Source organism: Tenrec ecaudatus, chromosome 7 (genome assembly GCF_050624435.1).
Source record: "Tenrec ecaudatus isolate mTenEca1 chromosome 7, mTenEca1.hap1, whole genome shotgun sequence".
NCBI classification, from domain to species: Eukaryota; Metazoa; Chordata; class Mammalia; order Afrosoricida; family Tenrecidae; genus Tenrec; species Tenrec ecaudatus.
The window spans coordinates 129,199,878-129,226,191 of record NC_134536.1 but is presented as its reverse complement, the minus strand read 5'-3'; the positions used below and the strand labels follow the sequence as shown (position 1 = coordinate 129,226,191).

Sequence of the window (26,314 nt, the reverse complement as noted above, 5' to 3'; positions counted from 1 at the left end):
TGGACACGCTCGTTCTGTCTCTTCATTGCAGCCCAATGGTGTCTGACTTGGTACTTACAGCGCTGGGCCCGGCGCAGACCCGAGTCCCTGAGCAGAGACAATTTGTCACCTGTATATTGTGTCAAGAAGAGCAAGAGGTGAAGGTGGAAAGTAGAGCGATGGTTTTGGCAGCATTTGTTCAGAGATCAACTGTCCTGTCCAAAGACAGAAGGAAATGCGTTCAGGATCCAGGTAAGGCAGAGCTAGATCCCGCCTCCCGAATGCACAGTGACTGCCGCTTGGTGCACTTGATGTTGTACAGTCTACTAATAGCTCCGAAGACTAGGGTGTCTGTCCTTCAGACTCCTACTTTGTCGATGTGGAAGCCCTCGGAGGATAAAGTATTGGGCTTCAATCGCACCGCAGGTTCACGGCAGGGGCTCAAAGATAAACTGTTTTTTGGTGACAGTACCTAAACAGTCATTCTCATCCTAACACACTGCCAACATCCTAAGACTTTGTCGACACCCTGAGCGGGAAGATCGATGGCTGTGACTTAGGGAGATGATGGATGGGGGACCGTGGTGGCCCCGTAGGTAGACATTGGGCTGCTAACTGCAGGGTCAGCAGTTTCTCCAGCCACTCCCAGGGAGGAGGACCAGGCTCTGTCCCCATGAGCATTTCGAGTCTTCTGTAGGGTCACTGTGAGTCAGAATGAACTTGGTGGCAGTGGTGGGCTGGTAAGAGTCGAGGTGTGGTAGCTCAGGTCCAAAGCCATCCTGGAGCCAGGGGATGATCTAGTCTAGCCATGCCAGCAGAGCACATTGGCAAGGTGGCCGTTGCCAGCAGGCAGTGTATTGGAGAGCGTCTTGGCACTGAGATCTGTGGCCCCGAGGGAGCGCTGGCGTCAGAAGGCCTTTCCAGGGCCAGGACTGGGCCTTTCTGTCAGCACCCATCAGTGACTGGTTCTGGGCTGCTGAGGAGAGAGCTGTGACTTGATGTGAGCCAGTTTGCTCTCACACAAGGACCGGGACCACACATTGCGGTGTCCCCACAGACATCTACATGTCCCTATTCTTTGGCTTGTTTGTATTGATTTGCCCCTCAGCTATACCTGTAGACTTCTTTCTTAAGAGCAAGAACTGTGTCTGGGGAATGTCTTAGGCACTTAGTAACCAAGGCCTTTCGCACTGTGGAATGAAAGGGAGCTTGCGAGCCCCGTGGTAGGATTGCGTTCTCTAGAAAGAGGCTTCACAGAATGGCTCTCAAGTACCCGAGTTAAGAGATAGGTCTGCTTCATCGCATGATTTATAAGTTTTATTCAAATGCAGGCCAGGAATAAAGTTGCTAGTTTTATTGAATTTGTTCCTTCCTGAGAGAAAGCCTGGACTCCTCAGAGTGGGCTTGTCGGTGCTTTCATCCTCTGCACCTAGAAGACTGTATACCGGGACATCTGTACTAGAGTCTGTACATATAGAAGGCTCTGTGTACCAGGACATCTGTACTAGAGTCTGTACATATAGAAGACTCTCTGTATACCGGGACATCTGTACTAGAGTCTGTACATATAGAAGACTCTCTGTATACCGGGACATCTGTACTAGAGTCTGTACATATAGAAGGCTCTGTGTATACCGGGACATCTGTACTAGAGTTTGTACATATAGAAAACTCTCTGTATACCAGGACATCTGTACTAGAGTCTGTACATATAGAAAACTCTCTGTATACCAGGACATCTGTACTAGAGTCTGTACATATAGAAGGCTCTGTGTACCAGGACATCTGTATTAGGAGTATCTGTACATATACAAGACTCACTCTAATGGGACATCTGTACTAGTGTCTGTACGCAGAGAAGACTCCCTCTGTACCGGGACATCTGTACTACTAGTCTCTGTACGCAGAGAAGACTCCCTCTGTACCGGGACATCTGTACTAGTAGTCTCTGTACACAGAGAAGACTCCCTCTGTACCGGGACATCTGTACTAGTAGTCTCTGTACGCAGAGAAGACTCCCTCTGTACCGGGACATCTGTACTAGTAGTCTCTGTACGCAGAGAAGACTCCCTCTGTACCGGGACATCTGTACTAGTAGTCTCTGTACGCAGAGAAGATTCCCTCTGTACTAGTAGTCTCTGTACGCAGAGAAGACTCCCTCTGTACCGGGACATCTGTACTAGTGTCCAGAGCAAGGGTCCTTTAGTAGTTCTCTTCAGAGGGTTGGAGACTGTCTACCACTATGTCAGCTTGCATAAAGGACTTTAAAACTCCAGAAGAACCCTGATGCCTAGCTAATGGCCCCTTCATTCTTCTTATCTTAGAATATGCAGAGTTGGCAGCAGCACATAAGACAATCTAAGTGGGGAAGAAAGGGGCTGGGAGGGGGAAGACTCTCTAAACTACCTTTCCCCTCTGGTCTGCTGTCTTAGCCACCCTGTGTTGTGTGGGGCATTGGTGACCATGGAGATCCTCTGCCTGAGCATCTGTAGGCAAGATCTCCTCTCGGGAGAGCCCCAGGCCTGCAGACCCCTCTTGTTAGAGGTCATCGTGACCCAGGTGTCCTGCAAATGATCTCTTCTTCACTGAGACTCAGGCCATGATGGGGAGGAATGTTGAGTCTCCCCATATTCTGAGAGTGTGAGATATGCTAAAGATCGGATGTACTAGGATGCAGATTTCAGTATCAGTTAATGATTCAGAGATAATTAGTTCATTTGTTCAGGGTGATAAAGAACCCAGGATCTTCAGAAATTATTGGTATTTCAAGTAAGCAAATATTCCATGTCAAGTTTAGAAGCCCTTACCCAGGAGATCACAGTTTAAACTCGTAGGAAAATTACATGCTTGGTTTGTTTTGTTTTGTAATGCAGAAAAATATGATCCGTTATTCATGCACCCCGATCTGTCTTGCGGAACACACACTGGCAGCTGTGGACACGTTATGCATGCCCATTGTTGGCAAAGGTAACTTATGTTCTTACTCTTAGCTAAGAGAAGTTTATGCAAACTCAAAACTTACTTTCTAAATTAAGTTCTGTCCTAGACAAAGGGAGAAAAGGACTAAAGATGTTATGGGGGGGAAACTACACATCTTTTTATTATTATTATTATTATTATTATTAAAATTTTAGCTTGCATTATCAGAGTTGTAAAGTAGTGACTTAGAAAGTTCAAAGTATCCCCAGTGTATTTCTTCATGTAGCTTTCTGTCATAACTCCCCTGGATTCCTACAAAGAAGGAAGGAGATCTGTGCTAGTTAAAAAGTGGATGAAGGAAAGAATCCCGCCCCTGCCCCACCCCACCGCACCACACCCCTGAGAGGAAGCCCTACAGTAGCAGGACTGTCTGTCTTCAGGTCTAAAGCGACCAAACGCTTTGATTCTGAAGGGGTTCGTACTTGCCCCGCTGTCGCGACTCCCATGTTAAAAGGAGATCACCGTCCCTTGGTGCTTTCCAGGCTGGTGCAAAGCCGGCACATGGGCACCAGTGCGCTGGAGCTGCCCTCAAGTTCGTGAGCTTCCCAGAGCTCCGAGGGGCCTGGGTCGCAGCACTGTTGTCCATGCTTACTTGCTAGGAAGTCTCTCTTTTTTTCTTCTTCTTGTTTTAGAGATATTTTAACCCATTTTGATGTTTTTAAAATAAATCCTAAGTCAAATGGCAATGAAAAAGAATACAATTTGTTGTAGGATTTTCCATGCTTGACTGTTTGTGGAAACGGCCAATTTGAAATGTTGAAGACTCTGGCTCCCGCTGAAAACCTTAGCGGTGTTTTTGATACCAGGTGTTCTCTCGTTGTGCAGGTACTTTGATTCCGTCCAAGCCAAAGAGCAGCGGAGACAACAGAGGCTGCGCTTACATACCAGCTACGATGTCGAGAACGGAGAATTCCTCTGCCCCCTTTGCGAGCGCTTGAGTAACACGGTCATTCCCCTGCTGCTGCCTCCCAGAAAGATCTTTAACAGGTAAGCTCGAGTTCCTGCGACTCGCATCACCGGTGCGAGGAGACTGAGGACACTTGTGGTGATGTTTTCCGGCGTCTTTCTCAGCCCCCGGGGCGGTTCTTTCTTCTCGCCCGCACACCGTGTGTGGTTCCTGGGAAGGAGCCGACCGAGATGCTAGTTTCTTGCTGTTGAGTCCCGTCAAATGGCCAGGTGGTTTGCACTCAGCAGTTTCTCCGTCACCAGAAATATATGCTAGAAGATTGGGAAACAACTCCCTTCTTTATGTGCAGGACTCGCGGGGTTCAATAGCCAGGTTCGGTGGTCTTTTTCAGGACTCTCCCTCCCACCTCAAAAGAAATCCACAATCCTCATAAGTCAAGGGGGAGAGAAGGGCAGCTCAGGCCCGGTGGACTGCACAGTCTGGCAATGGCACCCTGTGCTTTACTGCGTGCTAGCCTGCAGTGGCCTCCCGAGCTAGGCCAACGATGCTCAAAATGCAAACATCGTGTCGTTGCGTTGTTTATGAGGCGTTCTTAAAGAAGATTGGCCCTAGCGTAGGTTTTTGAGATGGGAATGTGCGAATGCCTGCTTCGGTCTGATCTCAGTTTAAACGTGAGAAGGCATGGCGGTCTGCTTCCATGAAAAGGCGGCAGCTGCTCACCGGGCCGCGATGCGCCGGGCCCGGCTGGGCACTACGCCCACAAGCACAGCAAACTGTTGACTTCCTGCCTGCTCCTGTTGCTAAAGCTGACTCTTAGAAACCCACGGGCAGCTCTGCTCCGTCCTTCAGGGTCGCTCTGCCCAGGGACTGACAGGGTTGGGCTCTATCTTTTTGTTTCCTTTAGGTCTATAAATATGAACTTGTTTTATGTATTACTGTTTATTCCTGTGGTAATATCTCAGTTCTTTTCATTTGGGGAGTTGAAACTACTGGGTCTTAATATTCTGTAAAAAGTTGCTGAAAGACCATTAGATTTGAGTGTAAACTCATGCTTTCTAATTAAAGAGTGTGCTGATGTGTCACCGGATTTGAACAGGTGCAGAAACCAAGGGTGGTGAGATTAAGGATGAGCCCCCCAGAGAAGCCACCTTTGTTGGTTGTGCTCCCCTCCACTTCCTGGGTCCAGGCTCTCGTGTTTTCTCCCGAGAGCCAGCTGTGGCGTAGAATGAAGAACACAAGCTGTGTTGTGTGCTCTCTGCGTCTGGATGCCGGCTCTATCCATTACATACCCCAAGTCGACTCCCCATCCGTACCATGAGCATTGCAACAAGCTCTTTCACAGAGTCTTCTGAGATTCACGTTAAATATGTTGATACCTACTTACTAATGTGACATGCTTACATAGTTTACTCATTGCCTGGCACATAATAGGCACTCAGTAAATACTATTGGTGGTGATTGTGATATTTAAGAAATAGATATTACAAAACCTGGATACAGAAAAAAGTTGATTTTTTTGACACATTATCATCATATTGACAAATACTATTATTTCCATTGGCAAACATGCATTTTGATTTTTCAGTGCAATTTCTTTGTTATAACAATATTGTTTTGAATATTCTCATGATAATTTTTTCCATCTTTGAAACTAAGCAACAACAATAAAATACTAAATGCTCTCTAATCTTTTCCAGCAGGTTAAATTTTTCAGACCAGCCGGATCTGACCGAGTGGGTTAGAACAATCTCTCAGCAAACGACAGCGCTGCAGGGCCTTAGAAAAGAAGAAAGCTCCCCTCGTAAGTCCTGACGACTGGCCTTCACTCTTCTTAGAAACTGTTTTTAATTGTGAGACCCGGGTTTTAAAATTCAACCCAAATTCTTTGTCTTAATGGCCTAAATTTCACTTTCCTGCATTCTTATATCTTAAGAACACGTAAGCTCTTGTGAGATGTATAATCGATACTCATTTCTTCCCCATTTTACAAAAGAGCTTCTGGGGGTGGGGGGATGCAGCTGAGTGCTCAGTGGGCTAACTCACTTCACTGTTGGCATTTCCCAAGGCCTCCCACAGGTGCACTGACCGTGCGCTGTGCTTTGGCCTTGTGAGAAAGCAATGTGAGCAGCCAGTTCTGACACTGGTTTTCACTGGAGCAAGTCAGCATGCCTTCCTTCTCCGGCCCCTCCCCAGCTACGCTCCAGCTGCTCTGCTCCGACGGGAAACATGCAGGGGATTCAGGAAGGTGCGGGCTGAGGTCGGGCAGAGCCGGCCTGCTCTTCATGCTTTGGGGGACCCTGGTGTTAGTTTTCATGACTAGGAATGGGTTTTCTTACTGGTTGTTGTTTGTTTGTTTTAATTTCTTTGACCCGTACGAATAAGATCGATAGGACTACTGTAGTCTGTTGAATACTGATATAGAATGCCTGCTCCGACAGATCCTGCCTCTTCAGAGAATCCCGAAAATAAAGAGAAAGTGCGGCTCCCTGAAGGGTTTAGGCCTGACTTTCATCCTAAGTGAGTATGTTGTATTAATCCTTTTCTATTTGGCCCACTTGAAGTGAAAAATTTAAGTCAGTGGATAATAAAAACAGGATTTGTCAAACCAAAGACCAAGATGTTACAGGACATGGGTCTCGAATGCTGAGGATTTGGCGTGACGTGGCGCGGTACTCATGTTGATAAGCCCTCGGAGCCGTGTGGCGCGTGTCTGGCCCCCCCCCACGCTCTCCCAGGCTGCGCCCCTTCTTGGTTCTCTTCCATATCAGCTTGTCAGAGTGCTCGTCTCCCCTCAAATCCTGTGCTTCCTCCGGGCGCTGCATCAGGGCCTTCAAAAGTTCGTGGGAAAATGTCATCAAAAGGTCCTAGAATTTTTCCACGAACTTTGTGAAGCCCCCTCGCATTTCTATTGATGGCCTCGCTGCCAGCTTCCTGGGAGCCTCAGCTGGAAGCCGGAGCATTTGCAGCAAACCCCACCCTGCCCTGGTGGGGAGTTCGGTGTGGATTCAGGAGCTGGACGGCTCAGTCCATTTCCCAACACCACGGGTACGAGGCTGCTTTGTCCTCACCCGAAAGCTGCTTCCCAGGTGTAACTTCTCCTTGGAAACGGCCCGGCAGGTGCTCAGCAGAAATCGTACTTGTAGCCTTCACTCCCCTACCATTCTCCCCAACACTTTGTTTCTTGTGTTTCTAGTTAGCCGAGTTCAGTCGGTTGTTGGTTTTCCCCGTTACGATACCTGTTGTGCAGTCTATGTCCTTCCCTGTAGGCTTTCTCTTCCGGGTGGCTCTGTGTGCGTGGTTTTCTGCAGACTTTCCTTAGTGCTACAGTTTTTCCAGACGCTCCGACCTCTCCCAGGCCCTCCCTCCCATCTCACAGCCCTCTGTCCCCCTGCCTTCTGGATCGCCTGTGCCTTAGATACAATGTGCAAGACTCTCTGTGTCTGGAACGTTTACTCTACCCATGCGCTTGACTGAGGGTTTGAGTGCAGAACTGGGATTCCTGGGAGTTTCTATCCCAATGCAAAGGCCTTGTTAGAATCGATGCCGTTCTAACCCTGCCCCTCTGTAACTTCACTACGAGGCAAACAACGGCTGGGCTCCGTCTCCCAGGCCTGAAGCGCTCTTCAGTCTCGGTCTCTGTCCGTCCTTTGGCTGGGTCCTCAGTAAGCCCTTTGTCGCTGAAGTTCCAGGCCCTGTAGATCAGAGGAAGTTCTGGAGAATGCTCTACTCGGCCTGTCTCTGGCCTCGGAGGTGGTCCTGCTGCCGGCTCGCTGTTGGCCTCTTGAAGGGACCCTCACATGTTCTAGGTGCTCTGCCGTCTACCGTGTCTCGGTTTCCCCGAGTCAGCTGTTTCTGTGTGTTTGGGGCCTGCCTTGTTTATGTGCGGTGCTCCGCGTACACGGTTCTTGATCCTTCGATGGCTATTCAAGGAGGCACTGAAGGCTCCCTGAAGAGCTCGTGCTGTCCGTAAAATCCGAAAGAGACAGGGATCAGCACGATCCCTGCGCAAGGATAGGCCGCAGATTGTGAAGCGCTTTTGTTGTGCGTATTTAGGCCACTATTTTAAAAATAGTTATACTGATAGAGTTCAAGGAAGAAAAGGTGGTCAAATTAACTGTGACAATAGATTGTACAACTTCTTGATACGATTGAACTATCAATTGTGCAGACATCTTTTAAAACGCTTACTGCAAACTTGGTGGGGCGGCGTGGCACTCGCTGACCTGTGAGCTGCACAGGGCGGCAGGAAGGCCGCCAGTCCTCCTTGGGAATCCCTCGATGTCAGTGTGGGAGCAGCTTCCCCCGAGGATTCTTCCTGAAAGAAACTGACCTCTCCGGCAGTGGAGATGCATCACCGCCGCTGTCCAGGCAGGACAGGGGACGAGGCCCCCATTGGGGTGTGTGACTCTCCATCCAGCGCCCCTCTGTGACCACCCCGGAGCACCCAGCCATCTGCCAGTGCGTGCAGTGTTTAAACCAAGCCCTAGCACAGCACAGAGCTTTTAAGAGCCTCAGCGTATGGTTGCCTTGAACTGACCTGGTTCCTGTCTGCTGCAGAAACCCTTACTCCAAGAGCATAAAAGAAATGCTGAGGACGTTTGGGACAGCCACCTACAAGGTGGGCCTGAAGGTCCATCCCAACGAAGAGGACCCCCGCGTGCCCATCGTGTGTTGGGGAAGCTGTGCCTATACCATCCAGAGCCTCGGTACGAGACGTGAGAGCCGTGTGTTTGCGTCACGGGCAGGCTTTGGCGCAGTCGTGTGCTGAGCCCGGTCTTGAAACAAGGTGTAGAGAGCGTGCTAGAAAGACCTGGAACATGGCCTCCCCTGGGCGGTGGTCTCGGCTCGGTGTCCATGGGGGGCATTGGCTTCTGTTTCTGTTCCTCATGGAAAGTAGGTCCTAGTGCGGGGAGAAGAGAGAAAGAGACCTCTAGTGAATGACTGAAAGCCTCCTAACCCTGACCACTTTGTGCTTTCTGCAGAAAGAGTTTTAAGCGATGAGGACAAGCCCTTGTTTGGCCCTTTGCCGTGCAGACTGGTAAGTCCCCTCCACTCACTCAGCTCAGGGCAGGGAGTCAGTGGGTCGTCCTTGCTTCCCTCGCGAACCCTGAGAACGTATGTGTAGGTTCCACCTTTCGTAGAAAACCCATTTCCTTGAAGGATATTGAAGTCATGTGTACGGTGTAGTTTTTCGCCATTTTTCTTGTAAGTACATTTCAGTGAGCAATTGACTCCTCGTCCGGAGCATTTGGTTAAATGTTGGAAAAGTGGAGGGGGAGGGACCACTTAAACTTTTTACTGTGTCACTAGAACAAAGCACACCTGGGGCACCAGTTCCCACAGTCAAATGGGTCCAGAGGCTGGCTGTGTAATCAAGGGGTAAAAGTAAAGAGTTATCAGGCAAGGTAAGGCATGCAAGGGCTGGCCTCAGGGACGATCTTAGGATCCAGGTCCACGCAGAGAGAGAGAATATATTTCCAACAGAGGCATAATTCCTCGCGGAGGGGGGCATGCAAGCCCCCTAATTACAGGTAACCACATAGTAAGTAAGTGGGCTGTACCCTAATCCTAACGGTCTGAGTTCCTTGGAGGAGTGACCTGACACCAGTGCTGGGGCAGGTCAGGGGAGTGGCTGTCGCCAGAGCCTACAGAGCAAAAGCCCTGTGTCTGCCTCTGTAGTTGCAGCAATCGGCCACGGGCTCAAGAGGGAACCTTAAGGAGGGACAATGTTGATTATGAAAATGTGATTGGAATCGCCAACTCCCGAGGTTGGAAGGCCTCCCTCTGCCGGGCTGCTTACTACACGAGAATAAAGGATTCTTCACATACGCTCTCTTCCTGTTCTGTTACACACGCACCACCACCACCGCCACCACCCACTACATGTTACCAGTGTTTATATGTAACATTCAACATTTAAACTAATATTGAAATCGAATGGGTATTTAGTATGCGGAGGAAGAAAGGTACCAGGTACGGCTAGGGTTTAACACCTGTCCTAAACTACCTGTTGGTCAAACTAGTCACCGTCGAAGTGCCCTGGAGAGCAAAATCCTTCCGTTGTGTTCATGTAGAGTCACCTGGGAGGCTTCTCAGTCACGGCAGAATCTCTGCAGATGAGACTGGGGCATTCATAGATAGTGTTTCCAGTTTCCCAGGGGCCAGGGTTACACTGAAAAAGGAAAACCAGCCTTAAGAAATAGAGGTCAGAGCGAGTCCATCGCAGCCAGTTAGCTGGCTTCTGTTCTCCTTCGGTTCATGGTGTGGCTCCGGGCGTATCAGGTTCTCACCTGGAAGCTACATCAAGACCTCTGTGGCCCCGTTGAAAACCCTGCCTCCCGGGCCTCTGCCTTCTGAAGGCCTGGCGAGAAGCAGCGCCTGGCGTCAAAGCCGACCGAGCAGCAAGTATGTTAGCTCGCTCTGCACTGCCGCAGTGCTGAGCATGGTGACTACGCCTTAAATCATCGTCTGTAGGGGCTCACGCCTGCTCCTGACGGCAGTTGTGGATACTCTGGGTGTTGTATATTTCTGACTCCCTCTTTGGGCACATTATCCTTTCATCTATTTCTTTGTTGTGATTTTCTGTTCATGTAAAATCCGTGTATATTGATTTATACTGTTAGCTTTTGCAGCCTTGCATTACCAGGGAAGACCTCGTTTGGTCACAATATAGATTATCCTTTTATATGAAGGGGCTTCAAAAAGTTGTGGAAAACTAGAGCTAAAATATGATGGGCTTTCTCCATGAGCTTTCTGTATGTCATATGCCCGCTGTGTTTGATGTGCTGCTGTTTTACACTGTCTCCAGTTTCTTGCTAACTCCGTTTTCAAGTCCCTGCCAGTTGGCTTTCACCTGTGACCCTTTTTCGCATCGTGGAGTCTGCTCTTGTCACATTCACCCAATGACCCCGCTATTTCTCCGGCCTTTTCTCTGTGTGACAGCTTTATTTTCTTAATTCTGTAGCTGTGCTTTCTGCTCATACTCCTCTTTCTCTTGACACCATTTCCGTCTGGCTGCTCCTTGGCTGTCTCCTGTCTCCCGCCCATGTCGCCCCCCACAGAGGGCTGCCCTCTCTCTGGAGCTGCAGCCCACCCCTGACCCCTGTGTCCTCCCGCCCCCAGCCTCCTTGATCTTCCGCGGGTGTCTCCCCATACACAGCCACAGTTCTCAACCTGTGGGTCACAACCCCTTGGGGGTCAAACAACCCTTTCACAGGGGTCGCCTGATTCATCACAGTAGCACCATGACAGCGATGCAGTAGCAACGACAACCATGTTATGGTTGGGGGGGGTCAGTACCCCATGAGGACCGGTATTGAAGGGTCGTGGCGTGAGGAAGGCGCAGAACCACTGCTCTACAGCCTGTGTCCCTTACCTTCCTGTAGTCTGCGTTGTAGGCAATGCCCCCAACCCGGAGCTCGGAAGTCCTGCCAGACGTGAGGTTGGACCTGGGCATTCCTGCGCAGTGTGGGCTTCAGGTTGTGGTAAAACTAAGCCTGGCACATGGTAGGCCCTCTCAATATTGAGCTGAGGCTGTGTGCTTGTCCCAGCCCCACTTGCGCTGCATGGATTCCGCTCCTGCCGTTTCCTGCCTCGCGTGCTGCAGCCGTTGTACCCTTCTCTACTCCGTCTTCACCAGGGCTCCCCGCAACAGCACCCCGTCAGACTCGCACAATCACTGCGCACCCCCAGGTGCTGCTCCCCAAGCCCCTACACAGTTAGCAATCCTCCCCGGACGCTCCCCGAGCTTTCTCGGCGCGTCCCTGCTGCCAGGAGCCATCGAGTGCGTGTTCAGGGAAGGTGGGGGAGTGAGCTGTCCTTCAAGATCAAAACTAAACCTGGTGTTGGAGCCGTCCCTGGAAAGATGTTGACTGCTCTGTTCTACACCACGTGGGAGCAGCGGCATCGATGTGCCGGGGTCCCCAGTCTGTGGAGCGCTGCCCGCCTCCCAGAGGCTTTCTTTAGGATCCGTGTAAAGAAACCGTTGCCCCACCTGGCATGCTGTTCTGTGAATTAAATGTCCCGCGTCTGCGAGACACCCACCCCCCACCCCCGGCCAATTTTTCATTGTCCTTCCCTTTCTCTAGGAGCCAGCGCGGTGGCAGGGAGGTGGCTTCTGCTTACCCAGCATGAAGCTGCTTTCCGCGCGGGTAGCCTTGTTCCCTGGTAGAGACCTGAGTTATCACCTGCAGCGATCTCTGTCGGACAGACGGCTTGGCTTTGAGCAAAGCTCCTTCCTGTGCACCATGGCGTCTGTCCATTGTGTCGACTTCTTTCTTTCAGGACGACTGTCTGAGGTCACTAACGAGGTTTGCAGCCGCGCACTGGACAGTTTCGTCCCTTTCGGTGGTTCAAGGACACTTTTGTAAACTTTTCACATGTGAGTGTTAATACGTTTGCCATCTCTGACAGCAGATTCTCTTTTTAAGTCTTTTATGTCCATTACAAAAGAGCTTATCCAGAGATGCTACTGCTCTTTACTTGGACTCTCTCCGTGGGTTATAAGTTCATGTCCACAGTGGAACCTGGGAAAGCTGGAGCTCAGTGGTCTCCCTGGGTCTTTGGGAATGTGCTGCCTTTGACGGCACTAAGTACCTCGTACTTCAGTGGGAAATAGACGGACTGTCCTTCTCTGACAGGTGTCCTCGTTACTGTGTTTCACTAAAAGACGCCTGTAAATTAGACTGTGTGCATCCTTACAGTGGTTCGTCCTTATGCACTGATGCATTTCTCCGTCAACATTTAGCACTGGTGCCTGGTGACAGCCCTGGAGAGCTCCCGTGCATCTTAGACGTCGACATGTTTCATTTGCTGGTGAGTGTGTGGCACGTGGGTGCTGCCTCGCTCGCTCGCTCTCCCTTGGGCTTGGCGAGCAGTGGAAGGCAGACAGGAAGTGCGTGTGACGTTGCTATGACCACTGCTAAGGAGCCCTGGTGACTGAGTGAGTTACCCGTTGGGCTGCCAAATGCCAGGTCAGCAGTTTGAATCCCCCAGCCCCTCTTTGGGAGAAAGATGAGGCTCTCTGCCCCTGCAAAGATTCACAGCTGCAGTTCTCTGCTACCTAAAGTCAGAGTCCACTCAAGGACCGTGAGCTTGGTTGGTTGTTTTGTTTTGTTTAATGCCCCTTCTATTTTTTTTTTCTTAAGTACTCGATGCCCTAGCTGGGGCTCCTGACCTGAGCCTCAAAGCATGGACGTTTTAATATCCTCTCCTGTTTTGCTTTGTGTGACCGACAGGGTCAGTAACGCAGCCTCCGGGTGTTTGTACCCCCAGAGAGGTAGCGATATACCAGCAGCGTCCCTCCATACTGCTGTCCCCCAGGGTCTCCGCGCAGTGCAGCACATCCGCAGTCACACTTCTTGGTGACAGACAGCCCCTTGAACGCTTCAGGGATACGTATGTCCTCCGCGTGGGCGCACCGAGGGCCAGGGCACCGAGCTGGGTGACTGGATTCCAGCCCCACCTGAGCCACATAGAGAGACCCGAGTGATGTCCCCATTGTCCCTGTGGACTCAGTGTGCGCCTGTAGTGGAGTGAGGGTGAGAACCCTTGGGGCAGTCCCCACCACCCAGTGTGCATCCAGCAGTGCTTCCTGAGAAGCGTTCGCTGTGCTCTGCTGTCACTGCATTTAGCCCCTGCGTTCTTGCTATTGCAGTACAGGTGCGCATAGGTACAGAGCAGGTCATTTGTCTTCCCATCAAGAAACCGGCTCAGAGGCTCACTTGTCGGGAAGCCCCTAAGAGGAGGAGGCGGAAGTCGTACCTAGGGCTTTGTGCTCTCTCTCCTGTCGATGCCGGGAACATTGCCAGGGAACCACTGCCTAAGACCCTTTTTAACTCTTATTGTTCTCTAAACGCATCCTGGTGAGATTTCTATGGCTGTGAAAACAAGAAATCCACGCCCTAAGTCCACTTCAACTCAGAGCGAGCACACAGGCAGAGTAGAAGTGCCCGAGAGTTTCCGAGACCCAATCTCTGTGGGAGCAGGCCGCCACGCCCTGCTTCCTCCTGTGGAGTCGCTGCTGACCCTGACCCGCCCATCTTTCTGTTGGCAACCAAGCACCCAGGGCGCCTGAGCGTGGACGCTTTGTCACGTCAGAGATTTCCTCGGGGAGAGGACTGGGCTCACGTCGGGAAGGTGAAGTCGTGTTTCGCTGTGAGGAGGAGGCGGAGCCTGTCTCACTGGCTGTGTTTGCTGTCCAGGTGGGCCTGGTTCTCTCGTTCCCTGCACTGCAGTGTCAGGATTTCTCAGGGATCAGCCTGGGCACTGGAGACCTTCACATCTTCCACCTGGTTACCATGGCGCACATCATCCAGATCCTGCTTACCTCGTGCACAGGTATGCTCGCCGCGAGAAGCCCAGTAACCCTGGAGTAGCATACTGGCTAAGCCCCTTAGAATGTTCACTTTTAGAATGTCAGTTTTGTGTGTAACTTACATGTTCATCATTAAATTGTCTCTAGCATTCACACTTACTGATTTTCCAAATCGCTGTAAGACAATACGTTTAATGATTTTGACCTCCAGCCGGCAGGTGGATGCACTGAAGCACATTGGTCTCCTCTCCCTAAGCCCTCCCGCTCACTGGTCTGATAACTGCGCTCAGACTTAAAAGATGTGTGATTTGTGGGAGTATGTCCGTGTTACGTGTTAACATCTGGGTGTATTTGAGTGATTAAACGATAGGAACAGCAGCCACGGTGACACGCTGATAAGCTGATGTTGGCTCCTGCTTTTCAGAAGAGAATGGCATGGATCAGGAAGAGCCCCCTGGCGAGGAGGAGTCAGCCGCGCTCAGCCTGTACAACACACTCCGCGAGCACACAGGAAGGTGAGCTGACTGCCGCATGGCCGCCGTGTCCCTGAGTACGCGGGAGTGGAGCCGTTAAGTCAAGGGCACAGCTTGCTGTCTGTCGGCTGTCCCTAGAACGAAGGTGGCTGATGGTGTGCCCTGAATGGTAGAGATCATTGACATCATCTCATTGCACACGTAAAACTCACAGGAACGACAGTGTTTTGTTACGCACCTGTTGCTACCGTTGCTTTAAAATACAAAGGGGAAGGCGGTGGGAGAGATGGGTAGTGAGACTTTTAATATACTAACCTGGAATTGTATTTCTAAGATCGTGTCAGTGACTGGCCAAAATGCCCTCAAGTTGTTAGAACTCCATATATTGCCCTTGTGTGGATTGGGCTTTCTGATCCCAAACGTAAATAACCTATAGAAAGAGTTGTTCCTGGTTTAGCCCATTTCTGAAATTCCACACGATCACAATCATCCAACATGTAGTAAAACTGGCAGGCATGAAGATGCACACGTGACTATTATTTGTGCGACCAAAGAGCTTGAAGGCTCTGTCAGCGGTTGAACGGAGGGAATGGCAGGGCGTGGGATGGGTGCTGTGCTCCACAACTTGAGCCATTCGTGGTCACGGTGCACAGAGCTCTGAGGCCTCTGTTGGCTTTGCATCTCATGGATTGCACTTAACTTTCTCCTGCTGGTAGAGTTTCCTCACAGCACCGTTTACTGTGCCATTCTCTCGGCATTGGGACCCCTGCCGGCCAACTGACGTCTGAAGCACAGGTGCATCGGCTGTGCTGTGTGTCCAGTGACCTGGTACCCTTGCCCACCACCACTCTCCTCTCTCGTAGTGCCTTGAAAGAAACGCCCTCCGGCTGGCACCTATGCAGAAGTATCAGAGCTGGGATCATGCCTTTCCTGAAATGCTCCGCTCTGTTTTTCCATTACTTAAATGGAGTTCCTTCCCCACCCGAAGTTCAAGGTAATCTCTGATTTATTTCAGACTGGAGGAAATGTTGGTAGTCTTTCACTCCAAAAGTTTAGAATGAAAAATGACTTGTGAAAGTGAAGACCAATTAAACATTTTAGAGCGCAGCTTATTGATTGTCGAGATGTTTGCATTGTCACAGGAAAAGCTGCTGGTGGGTATAGATGAGATTTTATTTGGATCTCAGTAAATGTGCAGATACACACATTAAACAATAATTGCATGCAGATGTGATTTTAATGTGTGGGCATTGACTTGTTGCCGCCTGTTTCTTTCTATATTCTGTTGTGGTTAGTTTCACCAGAGGAGTCTAGAGGTAGACTGGCAGCTCCTCCCTCTGTATTCTCAGAGCGCCTGGCACCAGTCACAGAGACCCGTCGTGTAAGGCTTCCCGTCGGCCTGTGGGCTGGCATCCCCTAGAAGGGGACACAATCAGACCATCTTATATTTCTGTGTTGCTTCCTACTCTTCCAGAGCATCTGTACATGATATTTGTCACTTAATATTTGAAATAGCCCATGAAGTAGATCACGCGATTATGTATACTGTTTTATAAATCATAAAGCTGAGACACCAGGAAATTATGACCTGTCTGGTGTCAGAGGTGCCTGGCTCTCCTCACGTGTCATTTTCCGTGGAGCCTACCTTTCCTCGGGCTCCCCTGGTCGTTTCCTTTCAAGTTTTATACCCAGCAAATGCGAACTCTTTATGTTTTGATTGCTTAGTTGGTTGGTTGATTTTTCCAAGCTAAGCTCTGCTTTTGCTTATTCCGATGGATGATGGGTGGAAGGATGGATGGATGGTGTTTCAAGCTCTGCTGTTGCCTATATGCATCCAGAATCCACCCTTGATATAAGCACCCAACTTTTCTTCTGTATCTGCAGTTACGGGAACAAGCCATTTCGAGCATTTGTGTAACTATCTTTGCCTACCAAGCAACCTCATTCGCCTCTTTGAGGAAAACAGTGAGATAATGAATTCACTGATTAAAAGGTAACAATTATGTACTTCCTCATTTTGAATATTTATATGGAACCAGACTTCAGTTTATTACATACTTGGCAAAGTTCTCAGAGAGTTAGCGCGACAGAATTCGTTCAGCCTTTGTGATCCGATCAGTAATGACCAGGCCTTCCTAGCTGTGGAGGTCTATACTTTTGTTCAGATGTTTGCCAAGAAAACCCTCCTTCATGCAGACTGTGTCCCATACGTGTCGCGGCTGACAGGGCTATCCGGGGCTGCTAGGCAGTGTTCCCAGTGTGAGGTTGAGAGTCCTGTCCAGCTAGTGCGTGAGGACGACTTGTCCAGAGTGTCCTCATTAATGGGGTTATCGTATGCAGAGTTGCCACTTAATAGACTGAGTCGCAGGCCATGTTCTTCCAACTGTCAACGGTGTATGGAAATGGGGGTTTCTCCCGCCACTCTGTGGTTGGGCAGCGTCTGGCACACTGAGTCAAAGAGACTCTTCTCCTTACTGGATTGTGTGGGGCGGGGCGTGGGTGGGGAGGTAGAGATTCGTGAAGCTCTTTAAGAACATTTTGTTGTGTTTTTTCCTCCCTGTTTGCATTCAAGCTGGTGCCATCACAAAGAAGTTAAACGATTCCTAGCGGGGGAAAGAGACGCTATTAGGTAAGGGATAGTTGGAGGCGTGGGTGGGAGGCGGCAGCATGTAAGTGCGGCCGGCGTCCCTCACCACATGCCTCCTGTGCTGCCAGGGAGTCGGGAAGGCCTTGCCCTCATTTCTGCCCCCTCCTTCGCCTGGTGTTGAGAATGTGCAGAAGTGTCACAGGTGTGAACATGGGGAGCTGCGCCTTGTTGACGGGAAACGAATAAAATTACTCTATTTGGGAAGATTTATTTATTTATAAAATGTAGGCTCCTTCCTAGGTGTTCCGTGGCTGTCTGTTTTTGTTTGTTGTTTATTTTGTTTTTAATATATTATTACAGAGAATTTCAGACAATCCAAAATAAAGTTAGGTATGTCAGCTTCAGTAATGATCAAATCATGGCCAGTTATCATACTCACAGCATGCTTCAACCCAGATTCAAATAAGATTTACAGGAGTCTTGCAACTGGTTGGTCCGTCTCTGGAGTCTCCCGTAAGCGCTGAGCTCCTGTTTCTTTGCTGGAGAAATGGAATCAATTTCCTGTGTGGCCGGTGGTTCTGATTGCGCCCCGTGGTGCTGTCATTCTCTCATCACCGCTTCCCGTAGCTCTGAGGGGCTTGACAGCGGGAGCTTCCCAGCCAGGCTTCACAGGTGGTGCGTATATGTCATGAGATCTCCCTCTTAGGCTGTCACCTGTTGTTAGGTACCACCTCTCCGCCACTGATAGTTTGATTGGGCTGAACCATATGAAACATCCCCGTCTTTATCATTCGGGCGATTGCAAATTACATACAGGCAATTTCTTCCGGCTCAACCTTGGTCAGAAAACTCAGTGGAGAGGTTCCTGCTGTGCGCTGTGGGGTCAGCTCTGACTCGGCAGTCCTGTGGGACAGCGTAGGACAGGGTGTGCCAGTTGTGATCCTGACATGACCCACCACCAGACCTTGGGAGCCTGGTGAGGCCGACCACTGGCCGCTGAGCGAGCAGCTGAGGGCGAGGCACCCTGCCACCAGGCGCCCCTAGTGCCCTGCCCACCAAAGCCCCTTTCTCTAAAATTGACCTTTGTCCTTGGTTTGGGTGACTACCTTGGGAGAGCCTGAGGTTCCTTGACCTGAAACCTCAGGCTGCACCTGGGGATTTATGTAGCAAATGCGGGGCTGGCCAGACCAGAAAAGGCCCGTGTCCGCTCACCTCAGGAGGCACGATGCTGCCTCTCGTGCGTACAGCGAGGGCTCAGCCGTGGCTGGCTGATAAAGCCCTAAACACAGGCTCAGAAAGCTTCCCGGTTGACAAAGTAATGCCCCTTTGGGGAGCTGAAGCCCCCAGACCTCGTGTGTGCATCTGTTCCTTGGAGAGAACCTGACCTGTCGTCTTTGGCTGTACCCAGTCCATATCCACAAGTCTGGTACTTTGGTGAGCAATATGAGACATCCCAGTGAATGAGCAAACCAGCTTGCAGCTGACACCTTAAAGGAGTAGTAAGGAGACCCCCAAGTCTGTGGCTAGCAGGTCAGAAATTTTGGGGGTGTTGTGTAAACTCTCCAAACTTTCCTTAACTCCTGAGTTTTTCTCAGAGAAAGTCCTATGTGGGCATCTGGTACCAGAAATGATGCCAGGAAAGTGGGGGTGTGATCACTGCCTTCATTTGGGGGTTGGATTTATGCTGCCAGTTACCCAAGGCTCCCAGCATGAATATTCCCCCAAGCGATTCAGGTTTGCCTAGAGCCCCCATCACTCAGTGCCCCCACCACTGAGCTCTGCAGCAGGGACCGCCCCGCCTCCCGCTCACACTGGCACATGAAGTACCTGGCACGGAGAGCAGGCCTTCAAATACCAGTGGAAGTTGGCTCTAAGTTTGGTCTGAATCACCTTGGGTGCCCTGGTCTCGTAGAGCAGCGGCTCTCAACCTGTGGGTCTCGACCCCTTTGAGGGTCGAACGACCCTTTCACAGGGTCGCCCAATGCATCACAGTATCAAAATGACAGTGATGAAGTAGCAACGAAAATCATGTTGGGGGTGGGAGACTGTGAAAGGTCGCGGCCTGAGGACGGTGGAGATCCCTGCCTTAGAGCAGCCGTGTGCTTCTCGCCAAGGGCTGCATGTCCTTCCTGCCCGTTAAACCCTAAGCTCCGTCCCTGTGCTGGCGAGCTCGGTCGGGCTCGTCGAGACTGTACATGGGGGTCAGGAGCTGTCGTTCTTGAGAGAAGCAAGCAGCCTCTTCTTTCTCCCACGGAGTGCCTGGTGGGTTTGAACCACTGCCCTTGCCGTCAGTGACCCCGTACCTAACCTACCGCACCTCCAGGGCTCTCGGAGTTGCACGTTGGTGGGGTCGATTTAGGGACCCTAATAGTGGGTTGGTTGAGCTCCTGACGACTAACTGAAAGCTTCCCACGTTCACGGGGGCAAGAGGAGCCTGCCTGCTCCAGCCGTGCAGGGTCACGTCCTTGGGAACCCCGTGGGGCTGCTCTGCCTGTCTACCTGCCGGCTGATCTCGTGGGCTTGATCCGAAGCCCCATCATAACGTGACCGTTCATCCTGAGCTCGTCCATGAACGCGTCCTAGGGTCTTTTCAGGGTGTGCAGCTCTTGGTCTGTTGTCCTTTGACTTCTCAACTGCCGGGGCGGTGTGCAATCCCTTAGCTGAGAATCGCCCTCTAGTCGCCCTGTTGTCGTTCCACTGTCTGTGACCTCACTCTCATGGACTTTTGTTTGTGCCCGTTTGCAGCTACCCAAGAGAACCTAACAGACTTCTGGACCTGCCACAGGATTACAGCAACCTCATTAACCAAGCCTCCAACTTCTCGTGAGTTATGAGCTCTTCCCAGGACGCGTCTGTGGTGGCCTCGCCGCCTGTGGGCCGGGCGGTCCTGCAGTAGTCGTTCCCCAGAGCGCCTTGCATCGTAAAAGGTCACGTAAAAGCGTGCCCACCCACCCCGGGCTATTTCTAGTATTACGTAGCGATTCCTGGTGGCACAGAGGAAGTACAATAGGTGAGAGGTGGCGCCTAGCCTGGGCCTGGGGACAACCCCTCCCTGTGTGGCCGCCTCCTTCTGGCAGACGTCCTTGGTCCTAGCATGACCAGGAGTGAGCTTCCCCGCATGCCTGACTTCGTTTGTGGCTGCAGCGTGTGTGTGTGTGTGTGTGTGTGTGTGTGTGTGTGTGTGTGTGTGTGTGTGTGTGTGTGTACAGAGCTGAGGTCCCCGGGCCCATTGGACATAGTGCCAAATCCCGCTCCATTATAAAGAGTGCTGTGTTCCCTTCGTCCCTCCGAGGTGCCCCAAGTCCGGTGGGGACAAGAGCAGAGCCCCCACGCTGTGCCTGGTGTGCGGAGCCCTGCTGTGCTCCCAGAGCTACTGCTGCCAGACGGAGCTGGACGGCGAGGACGTGGGTGCCTGCACCGCACACACAGACTCCTGTGGCTGCGGCGTGGGCGTCTTCCTGAGGTGAGGCCCGGCCACGTCATCCCGCGCCCCTGCTGGGACGTGTGCTCTGTGGGACGTGGGCGCCTGCACTCCATTCCTCCTCCCAGACCCCGACCCCGCCCCCGCCGCAGCTCACTGCATGGGAAGCGCAGGTCCTTCTCTTGTGCCCCATGACTCCGGGTGCTGCCTCTGCCATGCATGTCCCAGGTGCATTCAGCACACGTGCTCTCGCCTGCCGTGTACTAGACACGGAGACTGCAGACACACACAGTCCTGCGCAGGCTGGCCTGAGTAAAATGGATAAGAAAGGGGTTTATCCTGTCTTAACGAAGGTCAGGAGACTCAGGGGCTCTGGGGCTAGGTTTTTTGGAATAGTGCCCAAAGAAAAATGAGAGAGTAACCTGTTTCCAGATTCTTAGGGAATGTACAAGTCTGCCTCATTCACGACGGTCCTGCAAATCACTTCCATTCGTAGTGGGCAGAAACGTTGGGACCCTTTTTGGTTGTGAAGTTGCCTCTCTCACTGCTGGCCCGGCGTCGCCGTCACTGACCCTGCAGGCCCGTCCCTCCCGTCACCGCTGACCTCCGTGCCGTCATTGGACAGATGCGGTGCTCTCCAGCGCTGACCCCCTCCCCAGCACGGCTTGTGTCGTGTTCATAGGCAGCAGCCATGTGCGGCCCACCAAGGACAGTTATCCGGCCCACCAGGTGTTTTTGCCCCATTTGGTTTTTACTTCAAAATAAGATCTGTGCAGTGTGCATAGGAATTTATTCATAGTTTTTTTTAAACTATAGTCTGGCCCTCCAACGGGTCTGAGGGACAGTGAACTGGCCCCCTGTTTAAAAAGCTTGAGGACCCCTGTGTCTAGTCCATTTGGAGAGGAGTCCAAGCCTTGTTTTAAACCCGCTGCCATCTAATCCACTCGGACTCCCCATGGCCCCAGAAGACAGAGTAGAGCTTCCCCGTGGGGTCCGAGGCCACTGATCAGCCCAGCGCTCCCGTGAGCCATGCCTAAGAGCTGTGTGCCGCCGTCTCTCCGCAGGGTGCGCGAGTGCCAGGTGCTGTTCTTAGCCGGCAAAACCAAAGGCTGCTTCTACGCTCCTCCTTACCTTGACGACTACGGAGAGACGGACCAGGGGCTCAGGTAAGGCCCCGTCCTGGGTGGGTTGACAGACTCCAGAGCCCATCCGCCCGTGGTGGACAGGATGCATTGCATGTCCCACTGGCAGTGAGGGGACTCGGGTGGTCCTGGCAGAGTGGGCTGTGGATGTCTGCAGCCCCTTGCCCAAAGAAGACACCAGGACTTCCTGCCAGCATCCTCTTCCCGGCATGGCATGAGGGCCGTGCAGTAAGTCAGGACATGAGCAGAGTGCGGGGACTTATTCCTCACTACTGAGAAGCTGCCCCAGCGTCAGGGCTCTGACAGCGCCCTGGCTCGTGTGGCTGTGGGCATCGTGGGTATGCTGCCAAAGGGCATATCTCTCTGAGGAGAGAGAAGCTGTGTCATCAGTCGACATTCGCTGGGGATAAGATGCAGAGCACAGCGGAGGCCTTCCTCAGAGGCCCCGTCACTTCTCCTGTGTCGGCTTCTGCCCACCACTGGCAAATGCTAGCAGAACGTTTCTGAAGACCGGCCCAGCGTCCTCAAAGCAGGCATAAGGGTGCCCCTAGAGGTGCCTGCACCCTGGGAAGGGAGGCGCGGGCCTGGCAGCCACCCTGAAAGGAGGAGATGGCGCTCCTGCACTGGGCTGCAAGCTTAGGGCACAGGCCAAGAAGCGAGGGCTCCGCTGAGGTGCCAGCAGCCTGCTTAGGGGGCTGAGGTGTACCACCAGGTCAGGTGGCCCGGCACGGGGTGACCAACGCCTGTGCCTGATGGCTGTCTGACCAGCAAGGGGCAGAGCAGGGCAGCTCGCTCACTCAAGCCCTCCTACCCCGTCCTACCCTGTAAGCACAGCTGGAGTGTGTCAGTCTGGCCAGTGGGTACGTCTCCGTCGTCACTGCTGGGGCACCTGTCCCCCCCTCGGGAAGGGCTGGGGGACATGCAGGCACTTGGGGCTTCAGAAAGCCCTGGGAGACTCCCATGGCCTGTCCACCTCGCTGAGCACGTGTGAAGGCCCCCCGTGCGGGCGTGTTGCTGACGTGGGTCTTCTCTGCAGGCGGGGCAACCCCTTGCACCTGTGTGCAGAGCGCTTTCAGAAGATCCAGAAGCTCTGGCAGCAGCACAGCGTCACGGAGGAGATCGGCCACGCACAGGAGGCCAATCAGACCCTGGTGGGCATCGACTGGCAGCACTTATGAGAGCACCGCTACCGAGAGCACGGACTTGGATTTCGGAGGCCCACTTGGCTTTTCAAGAAAGGAAATAGGAAATAAGGTCTTCTGAATTTGGAAATAAATTCTCTATTTAAACTTTCCTTCCAGTTTTATTTTTGTAGCTCTGGCTCCAGAGACTGGATGAAACACCGTGGCCGGCGGCAGCAGAGTCCCCGTAGCCTGGGCTGTTCTGTTAGCCTCGAGTCGGCCTTGTTGCCTTGCAGGAAGACTGGCCTGGGAGAGTGCCTCAGCCGGAAACCACGTCTCTGGGTCGCTGTGCCTCTTGGTGGCTCGGCCCTGGGCCTGGGCGGGCCTTTCCCAGCCCTGCACGGAAGAGCAGCCAGGAGTCCTCAGAGCAAAGCAGCGGCCTGTGAGGCCCTTGTGTGGGAGCAGCCCACGAGGAGGGGCGGGTTCACGGTGTGCCAAGTGCTGTCCTGTGCTATGGCTGGTGGAATTCGTCATTATTATTTTAATGAGACTTTCGACGCTGAGAGGGAAAACTCACTTTTAAGGGCTTTTAATGAAAACTCAAATATATCCAAGTTTTTCAGACAGAATGGTTCTCTGGTATCATTTCTACAACGAACCTGAGCGAGCGGGAGCTTCTAGAATCAAACAAGGCGGGGGACGGACGAGCACCTGGTGGTGTAAGGCCCCTGGCCCCCAGCATTCCCTGCAGAAAGGGCCACCTGCACACCCAGGCCTGTTCCCAGGAAGCCTTCGTCCTTGCTGCCTAGTGACGGAGCAGAAATGGCGGCGGCGGCCACACAGCCCTCTCGGGGACACAGGCTCGGCTCGCCGGACTCCTGGCAGAGAGTGCAGGCCCACCACCTGGAGGAATCCGCCCCAGCCTCCCAGAGGGTCGCGGCTGGGGCAAGGGGATCATTTTGGCTCTTGACGTGACGGGTTTTTGTTTTAAGACCAGTGTGTGCAAGCCTGTCACCCCACTGCGCTCCCTCCCCTGGGCTGTGTGCCACGCACGCACGAAGCACAAGTACAGAGGGGTGCCGAGCAGCACCCAGGCTGCGAGGTGCTGTCCCCTCTGGGCAGGGTGGCCCTGTCCCTTCTCAGGGACCTGCAGGGAGGGAACCCAAACCAGCCCCTGCACCTTTTTCCTTTCTCTGTCCAGCCTCCGTCCTGAAGACCCAGCCGCTGGTGGTGGTGGAAGGAGTTTCATATTTATTCGGTCTCTGTCACGTCTCATTTCCTTTAGCTTTTAAAGTCCAGCTTCCTTGGCGTTTTCCCATCTGTTCTCCCTGCTGACGTTTAAAATCTTGAGAGCAGGTTTCCCCTGTCGTGGTGTGTGGGCCTGTCCACGGGGTCACAGAAGAGCTCCAGCTTCGTAGACCCTGAGGCTGCGGACACAGCCTGTCCCCGGCCCGCGGCCCCTTCTCTGAGGGAGCCCGGGGCTCCGGGACACGGTGCATTGACAGGAAACAGCAGCACACACACTTGTAGCTTTCCCGTGTGTAGTGTTGAACTAGTTGTCTCCCTATCGAATCATCCCAGTTTTCTGATTTGCTCTGCATGTATCATGTTTATTGTAGAAATGTTCATATAACAGGCTGTCCACGTCAGGGAAAATCCTATCTGTTTAATAAATTGACTATAACTTTACTATCTGTGGAAACTTGTAAAATTTGGAATGTATCATATGTAAAAAGTTTAACGGGATCCAAATAAATGTTTTTGGTGTCGGCGTCGCTCCCGGTCGGCCGCATCTGTTTTGCTTCACACGCATACAGGTCACAGAAGTGCCCCAGTGTCACCTTGCCCCAAATACACCACCTGCACGAGCTGAGATGTAAGGCGCTTATGTCATTAGTGTCCGAACTGGCCAGTAGTCAGGCCACCGTGACCTTCCCAGAGGAAAACCTCGGTCAGCATTTCAGCCAATTGACTGTGGCTACCTGTGACCTTTCTGGACCCCTGGGGTCCTCAGGTGCACAGAAAGCCAGGCCCCGAAGGTTCTCCCACACCTCTGAGAGCTGCCTAGAGAGGTTTCAATCCCTCTTTCCATCCTGAGCTGGTGACCGCCAGGTCCTAGCCCCTGCATGGCCCGTAGGAGATGCACAGTAAGGAGGCAGTGTCTTCGGGGGCCGGTCACGCCCTGCTTGGGAGGAGCGGACTGCACTGAAGAGGCCAGTCTGCACTGCGTAGCCCTCCCTCCCTCCCTCCCTCCCTGCCTGTGGCTGCAGCTCCGGAGCCCCTGGGACGCGCTGCCCGCCGTGTTCAGCTCTTCTCTCGGAGTGGGGTGGAGAGTAAACCCGGCCTTTCTAGGCAGCTGTTTAGCCACTGGCCTAATTAAGAAATGGAATGGCTCCCCAGCTGCCCCAGGAGGTCTCACGGGACCTCCTCTGCTTTGGGTTTGGTTCTCGCTGGACCCCCTCGGGATGCATGGGATCCCTGTGCTGCGGGGACTCGTGGGCAGAGTGCCCGGGAGCAGTTTGTATGCTCACCAGGTAAAGGGTGTTTGGGTGGTTTAGGGCAAGTACCCAGAAGCCTCTCTAAAATACACGTAGACTTCATGTGAGCCCGAGGCCTCATCCTGTGAGCTCTCTCCCATCTTAAACCCCAGCCCACATCCTCCTCGGAGCACCGAGTTGTCCATGTGTGAGTCCCTGTGTGTACGCCGCGCCCTCTGATCTTTCTCCCTTCAGGCCAATCTTGTGTCCCGTGAGAGCGCGAAGGCCCTGGAGTGGGCGCCACAGTCTCGGCACTGCTGACTGGCCATGCTCACCGAGGGCCCTTGGGTACCTTGGGCCCATGCACCTGGGCTAAGCAGCAAACCTGCTGACCCGGCTCCACAGGTGCCCAGCCGACAATGGGTGGGATGTGTAGCGCAAGCTTCTAATCCGATCACCCGGATTGAGGTCATTCAGTGTTTACTTGCTGGTGGCTCTGGCCGGGCTCCAAGGCTGTCCCTGAACCACACATCCTAGACCTCTCTCTTTCCAGAAGTTCAGAACAACTAGTACCTCCTCCTCCTCCACCTTAGAGTGACCGTTTTCAAAACAGAAGGCCCGCCTCTTGCCCCACCCCAAACCAGGCTGGCAGAATTTAGACTGAATGAACATTAGTCCAAGGAAAGATGAGTCGGGTGAGGCACAAGGGGACACGGTGTTGCTAGAGCCCTGCTGGGCCTTGTAAGGGGGTGGGGAGGCAGTAGTCCCCAGCAGCTGCCTGACTGCCTGGGAAAAGCTCTCCCTGGCCCGCCCTGGACTGCCAGCTTGGTGGGTCACGGGGCTAGTCTGCCCTTGGGCCTCCCACCAGTGCTCAGCATCTCCAGTTGCTTCGGATCCTGTTTCCCTGATGAAG

General features: G+C 52.5%; 1 protein-coding gene across 5 annotated transcripts in view; it reads left to right on the top strand.

Moving 5' to 3' along the window:
- The window catches only part of UBR2 (ubiquitin protein ligase E3 component n-recognin 2), a 107,772-nt gene extending 83,077 nt beyond the window's left edge, over positions 1-24,695 (top strand). For 4 of the 5 annotated variants that reach the window (XM_075555097.1, XM_075555102.1, XM_075555098.1 and 1 more), the window contains exons 30-47: positions 32-231; positions 2,853-2,946; positions 3,784-3,945; positions 5,563-5,666; positions 6,304-6,382; positions 8,423-8,571; positions 8,848-8,903; positions 12,149-12,245; positions 12,612-12,679; positions 14,068-14,203; positions 14,605-14,695; positions 15,517-15,647; positions 16,538-16,646; positions 17,226-17,282; positions 19,986-20,063; positions 20,533-20,703; positions 21,726-21,827; positions 22,840-24,695. In XM_075555097.1, coding sequence (XP_075411212.1) covers positions 32-231; positions 2,853-2,946; positions 3,784-3,945; positions 5,563-5,666; positions 6,304-6,382; positions 8,423-8,571; positions 8,848-8,903; positions 12,149-12,245; positions 12,612-12,679; positions 14,068-14,203; positions 14,605-14,695; positions 15,517-15,647; positions 16,538-16,646; positions 17,226-17,282; positions 19,986-20,063; positions 20,533-20,703; positions 21,726-21,827; positions 22,840-22,981 — 2,026 coding nt within the window. In that variant the 3' untranslated portion in view covers positions 22,982-24,695. The remainder of the gene's footprint in view (positions 1-31; positions 232-2,852; positions 2,947-3,783; positions 3,946-5,562; positions 5,667-6,303; positions 6,383-8,422; positions 8,572-8,847; positions 8,904-12,148; positions 12,246-12,611; positions 12,680-14,067; positions 14,204-14,604; positions 14,696-15,516; positions 15,648-16,537; positions 16,647-17,225; positions 17,283-19,985; positions 20,064-20,532; positions 20,704-21,725; positions 21,828-22,839) is intronic. The other variant, XM_075555099.1, reaches the window with a different exon arrangement.
- Positions 24,696-26,314: the final 1,619 nt, after the last annotated feature.